The sequence below is a fragment of the Trachymyrmex septentrionalis genome, unplaced genomic scaffold (genome assembly GCF_001594115.1).
Source record: "Trachymyrmex septentrionalis isolate Tsep2-gDNA-1 unplaced genomic scaffold, Tsep1.0 scaffold19, whole genome shotgun sequence".
Classification (NCBI taxonomy): Eukaryota; Metazoa; Arthropoda; class Insecta; order Hymenoptera; family Formicidae; genus Trachymyrmex; species Trachymyrmex septentrionalis.
The window spans coordinates 680,289-689,660 of NW_017305071.1; the positions used below are offsets into that span (position 1 = coordinate 680,289).

Sequence of the window (9,372 nt, forward strand, 5' to 3'; positions counted from 1 at the left end):
CGCCCTGAAAAGATTGAAACGGACGAATTGCAAGCACTGCTGGATATAAACTCTGCGCAAACTGAAAAGGAGCTTGCAGAACAGCTTGGCGTTACGCAGCAAGCCATTTCCGTACGATTATAATAAATAAAGATTGAATTTTACAAAAAAAAGCTCAGAACTTTTTTGTACACCTAATATATATATAAATAAGTTAAACCGTGAAATCATCAATACAGTTTATTGTGCGTATGTTGTTAAGTAAAATATTTTAAATTAAAAAATATTTGTATTTTTACATGCAGAATGAATCGATATATAACGGTTTTAATATGTACCAGTGTTCACTAATGTATTCAACCGAATTAGTTATTAGACAATAGCAATTGTTCAATATTGAGCCATCGAATAATGCAATTCAAGTATCTAAGCGGCTCTTTCGCTTTTCGGTTTTTCTTATTTATGACTTCAATCAAACAAGTTGAAATGTTTTGTCCGAAAAATAAATTGTTAATTAGACAAATTTAATCAAAGATAAAGCGAAATTGGATGAATAACTGCAGAATATTATTATTGACATTATATTATGAGCGTATATAACTTGTTATATAACTTGTTATATAAATTTGAAGATTTTCCAGATTATCGGAAATAATATTTTCTGACGAATATAGAGCCTGTTATTATTTGAAATTATAAATAGTAATAGATATAATATTTATAAGATAAGGTTGCCATAAATGATAAATGCTAACATATATAATAATTGAGAACCAAGTAAAAAATCTAAGATTCATTTCCGAGTTTTATTTTCCAGCACATAATTATTTTTTCTTTTTAAATAGTTTTTCTTTTTAAGCGATAAGTTATCTATAATTATTGGTTACTTGTACTTGAAAATTATGCGTTGAATATTAAATGTTTACAAAGTAGGATGGACAAACTGTTCATTAATTTTGTAAATGTCTGTGCTGCTTCTTAGAAAAAAGTTACGTAATTTTCCTTGATGTTACTCATTAACGCGAATACATTGAGCTCATAGCACACGAATACAATTAGCATGAAATGTGATGTGTTAAAATCAATAAAAGTTGTGCAATAAAAATTGTACTTCTGACACGTCGTAAAAAAGCCATCTTTGACAATTATTTTCAGAAAATTATTTTTTAGAAATAAATAAAATTTGTGGGTTAAATATTTCTTTTCGGCATAATTTATTCACTTGCATAAAATAGAGAATATAATTTTATATTTTTAGATGGAAAAAATAATTTCGTTGAATTATCTATAAAAATTTCGCTAGATACAGAACCGAAAATAATTTTGGTAGATTATTAAAATAATTATGTAGAAATCTCAAGATGAGTAATACTGTGATAAGTTAGCAATTCTAATTTATCAAATCTAATTTATCACTCGAGAGCGATCAGTTTGAGCGTCATAAATTATTTTGATATGATCATAACTAATAAAATTATCTTCAAATCGGTATCTAATTAAAGGAATTAGGTACAACTTTCACTTTTTCGCGAACGTTCCGGAATCGTTTTACTTAGGTATTTTTCTTCACGGAAGTTGAAAATGATCGTAATAATGCCGCTACTCAAGGAAGAAATTGGTGGATTTATACACGCACATTGGTACATTTATATAAATGAAGTTAATAAAATCATTCACATTATTATGAAATCATTGTCAATTATGCTTCAATAATTTAAAAATTAATTCAGAGTTGTTGATTCAATTCTGTTGATCCATTCTCATGCAACGATTTCGTAAGTATTCACGATGTGAATAAGGATTTTATTAACTTTATTTTAATGTATCTTTTCTTTAGTGTAGCGTCATTAGTATGATAATTTTTGGTTTTTATGATAGTTGTAAGAAAGTTGTATTTTCAACAAAATCATCCTTTCCGGTTGGCCACAAAAAGTTCATTCAGATATTTAACCAATAAGTTACTTGCGTTAAATGATTAGCTTTCGGTAAACGCTTGTAAACTAATACATTAATCAACAGATTAGTGTTTAAAATTCATTAACGTCAAATATAAATATCGTTTGTCACAAATAAATTTTAAATACTCATAATCTGAAACGAAAATTTTTCATAAAAAAATTTTTAATTGCGACCGTGCTTATATTTCTTTAAATCCTTGCAATACATATATAACGAAGAGCTGTGAATAGCAAACTAAGCAGACTTGAATTACGTGACTTTTTCTTCATTTAAAACGATTTTTAGAAGTCACCGTGACACTTTTAGATGGTTGTGCGCGAGCGGAATAAATCTAAGATAAGGCGATTAAAGCAGGTAAATAGATATTAGGTTGAGTAAAAAGTCATCGCGTATTTTTTAGCTCAAAGTTGTATATACAATATCTTCGTCAATAATGAATGAAATTCAAATTAAAAAAAAAAAAGGGTTTTAAAGCTTGAAATCTCTACTTTTAAAAGCTTATCACATTTTTTAAATTTATATGAGTTTGATAATTTTTACATACCAAAAACTACGAGCTGAAAAAGACGAAAAATTTTCTTCTCACTTTGTGGATTTGTAACGTGTCCAAAACGAATTTGAGAAAATTTTCGATTACCTATCGTGAAAGCTTGATACTTTCCCTACAAAATCGTTTTTTTTTAAAATTCCTACGACTTTTGATTACTGAGTTATCGCGGATTAAATAAAAGAATTATTTTGACTTTAATTGCTCATAACTCCATTAAAAATTGTCGTATCGTATAATTTAAAAAAGAGATTTTTAAAGCTGAAACTTTACTCTATCAAGATATATTTATATTGTTGGTAAGAAAGTAATTGCGGTTTTTACTGATAGATGTCTTTTAAAAAAACGCGATGACTTTTACTACATCTAATAGATACAAGCATTAACATACATACAATAAAACGACATTCGAGCTCATTTTATACGTATGCATTCGGACAAATGTAAAATAATTTTATGCTTTCGCCACGAGCGCCATAAGATCGTGCGAGATCTAATGGATCTCACTTATATTACATAAGCTGTTAAGTTCGCAATGACACAATAATTACGTAAGTTCTGGTTTTTCGTGCATTTGCAGCAGCGCTAAGATAATAAGTGTTTTTCCGATGTCAGAATGATATGAAAATAATATCACGCTTTCGAGAGAACAAAATCACAGAACATGCAGAGTAACATGTACGAGTGATACAATGGAGCTTTATTATCGTTATCGACATAATCGCCGATAATGATATCTGTTGTCGAATCGCAATTGAATGTCGCGCGAATGACATACAGTATATACAGTTCAGAGAACGTGATTCGAAATTCGGAATCATTCCACTGTTAATTATCAACAACGTGAACTGGTCATTTTTTATGTAGCATAGTAATAAGCGACGAGTCAATAAACGTCGGTTCAGTCGGCAGCACGGAAGTATCTCGATACTTTGCTTCTGAACGATTGTGATAATATTTTTCGCGACGCAGAACTTTGTACTCAGGAACAATTCTATTATTGAGTAAGTCATTCACTTTTCTTTGTTATTATCGAGCATCAAGTGCACTGCCCTGATAAGCGTATCCCCTTTCTAAAGCAATTAGTATTCGTGCGATTAACCTGTCACTAAAAATATAATTTATTTCCAAACCGATAACAAGTATCTCCTCTGACTGAATTTTTATTCTACGCGGATTTCTTTTACAAGACGCGATCGATCAACGCGACATTTATGAAAATTCGACGTTCAAAACAATGACTGGCGGATGTCGATCGTAATGCAAAAGCTTGTGAAAGGAAAAGTTACCGTTTATATATTTCATCATGAGATTTAGATTAGCGTTAAAAATGCGGATTTGGAGGGGGAAAAAAAAAATCCGAATTACATGGAATTTTGAACGCGAAATCGACGTGCTGTAAATGTGTGCCACTTAAAATAAATAATTTCATACATAACTTATGCGAAGTTGATCTCTGCCATTCAACTTTGATAAAGACGAGAGAGTAAAAATCAAATCCTGCTGTATCTGCTTGGAGTATGTAATAGTTTTTTTTAGACGTTTTAATCAATAATATAATGAGATCAAGAACTTTAATGCTTTTTAAAAAAATTTGTTTGCACATTGTATCTTTGTGGAATAAACATTTTGAACTTTGAATAAACTTCAGAGATTCTGACTGAGAGATGAGAGATACGCATATCGCCTATCCTTGGACTATGTCGTCTTCATCAATTATGATACATTTAATTATGATACATATTCTACATTAATAGAAGATTATATTGCTAATTGCGATGTGTTGTGAATATCTTGAGAATGATAAGATAAATTGAAGTAGCACATTTTTTGTTTTTTACTTTTATCGCAAAAGACATAATTTGACGACAGGCTTGGGAGTCTCGTAGAGTTTATGTCCGAGTAGTCGATTCTACCAAGATCAATCAATTAATAAGTTGGTTTGTGTTAAATCTCATAGACTGTGGACGCATCGCAACCAAAGGCTATAAGAATGGCAGGCTCAGCGGAGAGCGAAAGCGGGCCAGAGGCACATGACGAGTCACTTTTCGGCATTCTGGACATAGCACTGGTCGTTGGTCTCTTCTTAGCGGCAGCATGGTGGCTCTTGAAAAGAAGAAAGCGGGAAGAACTCACGCCAACAACAAAATCCTACTCTATTCAGTAATTATTCTTTTCGAAGTGCCTTAGATACGTGGTTATGCGATCAAATGTTTCCATAAAAGATGAATCTCGATAGATTCTAATGAAGTTATATTATCTGCCGAGCAGTCAATAAATAACTTTCTCTGGAGGAAGGAAAAAATTTGGTTAAACCGAAATTAATAATATTAAAGACCGGTTTTACCAATGTAAGAGTAACTTTAATCTCGGTTTAATTTAGGAGAAGTTCAAGAGATACTTGACTCATATGGGAGAGTTGAATTTCTCAAATTTCGAGTCACGGTTATCAAACCGCCAATTATTTGTCGTGTTTCGAGAAATGTGAAATCAAAATGGCGGCATGATCCATACGTCGCGTTTGGTAACTGCTTGGTCTGAAACATGAATGAGATATTTGAAGTGGTTCAACTATTTCGGACTCCCCCTACTCTTTATATTTTTGGAATCTCACTTTAAAGAGTGACAATTGAGCCAGTCTTGAAAAAGAATGGCTCAGTTTTCAATCTTTAAAAGTGAGATTTTACTTTTTAGAATGAGATTCACTGTAAAACGTTTTCAAGAGATGACTTACGGCTTACTATATCTCTATTGTATAAACGTCTCTTAAAAGAAATCCTTCTCTAACACACATCCAAGGATTACTAACATTGTAATGCGCTACTGAACTATAATTCTTCAATTACAGACCAACGTCACACGCTGTGGTGCCACCATCGGAGAATTCCTTTATCAAAAAACTAAAATCCTCTGGGCGAAGTCTGGTCGTGTTTTATGGCAGCCAAACGGGTACTGCTGAAGAATTTGCTGGTCGTCTTGCCAAAGAGGGTATCAGATACAAGATGAAGGGCATGGTGGCCGACCCCGAAGAATGCGACATGGTATGTGAATCGCTACAGAGAGCAATTTATTAAATAAATTCAGAGAAAAAAAGAGCGGGAGAGAATCTCTTTTCGAAAGCGATTTAAATCACAAACATCTACGTATGAAAATCTTTATTCCATGCAAGATAGACCGAGCGAGACCTTTTCGACCGATGTTATTAAGCCAATCAAGAAATTCTTGTTATTACTAACGTATACATTTCTGACACGTGTAGAAACATATACACTGATAGTCTTGCTTCGTTGATCTCGACCTTCCCGCGAGAAATGATACATTATCTACGACGAAAAACGTTGAAACGACGATTAGCGTTGAAACTAGAAATATTTTCCTTTTTTACAACAGGAGGAGTTGATACACTTGAAAACTATTCCAAACAGTTTGGCAGTGTTTTGTTTGGCCACGTATGGAGAGGGCGATCCCACCGACAACGCGATGGAGTATATTGAGTGGCTCAAGAACGGTGACGGTGATCTCACAGGATTGAATTATGCGGTATGTACATACGTGATCATTTCCGTATATACGAGCGTGATACGTCGCAATCGCTATCAATTAATTATCTAAATTACTTTGTCCTTCAGCAGGCTACGTGTTTTGTTCAAATATTCCTTACGGTTTCCAATGGTCTAATTAATAATATGATTAATAATAATAATAATAATTATAGTAATGATAATAATAATAATGATAATCCATGTGCGGATATAACTCAAGGATGCGAACGATTGCCTTCCTCTTCCTTATTTTTATTTCTATTTCTTTTTTTTTACGCTTTTCTTCTTCGGTATCTTTTTCCGAGCTTTTTTCTTTGATTTTTTTTTCTTTCGTACCCATTGTTAAGCCGTGTTCCGATATACACCGCCGATAGTATGACACTTGAATGGAGCGCAAAGTCTTTTTAGAATAAATTGATTGATTGATTGATTGATTGAGCGTTTATTTTAAATCTGTAGGAAAAACCCTCTAAAAATTTGAAATACAACCCAAGACACTGAAGAAAAAAAGAAGAAAACATAAAAAGGAGTAGAAGATATAATAGGCTTTCTACAATAAGCTATAGTCATAAATCAGAAGTCAGAAGCTAAAAATTGACTAATCACATCAATTTTTAGCTTCTTACTTCTAATTTATGACTAATGACTTATTGTAGAAGGCCCTTCAATACATTACAAATAAAATGAAGCTCTATGAATAAAAAAGAATAATAAAATAACAAATAATAAACAGAGTTAAAGTCTGAGAGATGATGGGAAAAATTCATCGTGGCAATCAAATAATCTGAGGATCAATTGTATATCTTGAACGAATTTATTGAAAATACTTATAATTTCATTAATTGCCATTAATTCTAATGAATTTGCTCACTTTTGTAAAATCCACCATTATTTCACAGTGGTGCCCTCACGTTCCTCACGCCATTAGGTTTTGTGTAACATGAATCGTCTAGTCGCATATTAGTGTATGTACATATAACACGTTCAACGATCGTGTATGATACTGTATGATACCGGTGTTTAAAATCGCAGTTTCTCTAGTAGAAAGTGAAAGTACCGCGTCGAAGTACATGAGACTGCATTATCACTCTCATTTGAACGCGAATACGTGATACTCTGCAAGTCATGAACATCGGAATGTCATGCGCTGAATTCTTCCGTCTCGTTCTGTGGCACTGTCGTCGAGCCGGCGGTATCGCAGCGCTAACAACATGGCGATATCCAATATCGCGCATGTCGCAGGAGGTACTACGAGAGATATCGAGGTTCAAAAGTCGATGATAACTCGAATCGTTGGAAAACAAAATCTACAGTCGCATTTCAAATTGCACACCAATAATCGTTTCGCTTAATTGTTATTATTATTATTTGTTTTAGGTATTCGGGCTGGGTAATAAAACCTATGAACACTATAATGAGATTGGAATATATGTGGATCACAGATTGGAGCAGCTGGGTGCTACGCGCGTTTGCGAGTTGGGTCTTGGTGACGATGACGCAAAGTAGGTTCTCGGAAATGTACTTCTTTTTTTTTTTTACATCCGTTCTTTATTTTTACAATTTAAGTAAAGTGCAAGCAAAAAATTCAAAATAACAGTTAAAATAAAAAGATTAATATTTTGTAATTATAACATTAATTATTGTCAAGACAAATATATTTTACTTATTTTTATCATCCATTCTTAATTTCAACAATTTTTTTTAAATTTCTTTTTCTTAATAATTAATTTTAATGTTACAGCATAGAGGATGACTTTATTACGTGGAAAGATAAATTTTGGCCGGCCGTCTGTGAGTTCTTCGGCATCGAAGGCGCTGGTGAGGATGTCAGTATTCGACAATACAAACTTACGGAACATGTAGATCTACCAGCCGATCGCATCTACATCGGAGAGCTCGCTCGTCTTCATTCCTTTGCGAACCAGAGATCGTAAGTTCTTATTTATTATAGAATTGCGTCAAATAATAATTTCGGTTTCCATATTTAGAATTTTTGATTTTTTATCTATAGGCCATATGATGCGAAAAATCCATTCTTGGCTCCTGTGAAAGTGAATCGCGAATTACATGGTCCAACATCCGATAGATCATGCATGCATATAGAATTCAACATTGAAGGCTCCAAAATACGTTACGAGACAGGTGATCATTTGGCAGTCTATCCCGTGAACAACGCGGAGATGGTGAACAAAATTGGTGAACAATGCGGCGCGAATTTGGATACTGTTTTCACCCTTACGAATACAGACGGTATTTATTTGCTTTCCGTCTTCTTTTTTCTTATTTCATTTTTATTTGTTTTCTCCAATTTTTATGTGAGAATGATTTATGCGTTTGCATTTTTTTAAATAATCTGCTATTCACTTTACAGAGGAATCCTCAAAGAAGCATCCATTCCCTTGCCCTTGCAGCTATAGGACTGCTTTAACACATTACTTAGATATTACAAGTAACCCACGCACGCACATTCTCAAGGAGTTAGCGGAATACGCGACCGATCCCGCAGACAAGGAGAAGCTAAAACTGATGGCGTTGACCACCGCAGAGGGCAAAACTGCTTATCAACAATGGATAATTCAAGAGAATCGCAATATTGTGCATATTTTAGAGGATATTCCCAGCTTGAAGCCACCTCTAGATCATCTGTGCGAGATTTTGCCACGATTACAATGTCGATACTACTCAATATCCTCGTCTCCGAAGGTATCTCTTTTAATTATTTATAAGAATAATTTAAGATTATAAGAATAATTTAAGAAGAGGTTTCTCTTTTAAAGAATGACTTGTATGTACAATATAAAAATCATTCTTTCCGTTTCAGCTTCATCCAACCTCGATCCATATTACGGCAGTAGTGGTGGAGTACAAAACTCCGACTGGTAGAATAAACAAGGGTGTAACGACCAGTTGGTTGAAGGAGAAACATCCCTCCGATCCACCTTGTCTCGTCCCGATTTTTGTAAGGAAATCTCAGTTCCGTTTACCAACGCGCCTAAGTATCCCCATTATCATGGTTGGTCCAGGAACCGGTTTAGCGCCATTCAGAGGCTTTATACAGGAGCGAGATTTTGCCAGGAAAGAAGGTAGCATGCTTTTGTTTTCGATAACATATTCTCCTCATCAATAGAGTATCAATACTACTGTGATCAAAAAGTAAGGTGAATTTTTAATTTAAACTTCCCGCGCTAATCGATTCGAGTAAACTTTTTTATTTTTATGTTGGTGCTACTGTTAGTGACATCTGTGGCAAATTTCATGTCAATGTCATCATTAGTCATATAGTTACGCTTGTGTTTTCTAAACGACTAAAAGTGATTTTGGCGATTTTTACAATGTCTGATTTTG

The 9,372-nt window shown here is 33.5% G+C and overlaps 1 protein-coding gene across 5 annotated transcripts in view; it reads left to right on the top strand.

The window, feature by feature from the left end:
* LOC108746911 (NADPH--cytochrome P450 reductase) overlaps positions 1–9,372 on the top strand; it is a 23,699-nt gene that overhangs the window by 12,635 nt on the left and 1,692 nt on the right. For 2 of the 5 annotated variants that reach the window (XM_018484009.1, XM_018484008.1), the window contains exons 2-9: positions 4,446–4,648; positions 5,334–5,526; positions 5,876–6,025; positions 7,405–7,529; positions 7,769–7,957; positions 8,039–8,277; positions 8,399–8,730; positions 8,849–9,110. In XM_018484009.1, the coding sequence (XP_018339511.1) occupies positions 4,479–4,648; positions 5,334–5,526; positions 5,876–6,025; positions 7,405–7,529; positions 7,769–7,957; positions 8,039–8,277; positions 8,399–8,730; positions 8,849–9,110 (1,660 nt within the window). In that variant the 5' untranslated portion in view covers positions 4,446–4,478. Of the gene's footprint in view, positions 1–3,369; positions 3,494–4,445; positions 4,649–5,333; positions 5,527–5,875; positions 6,026–7,011; positions 7,273–7,404; positions 7,530–7,768; positions 7,958–8,038; positions 8,278–8,398; positions 8,731–8,848; positions 9,111–9,372 lie in introns of those variants that run through there. The other 3 variants (XM_018484010.1, XM_018484011.1, XM_018484012.1) reach the window with 3 other exon arrangements.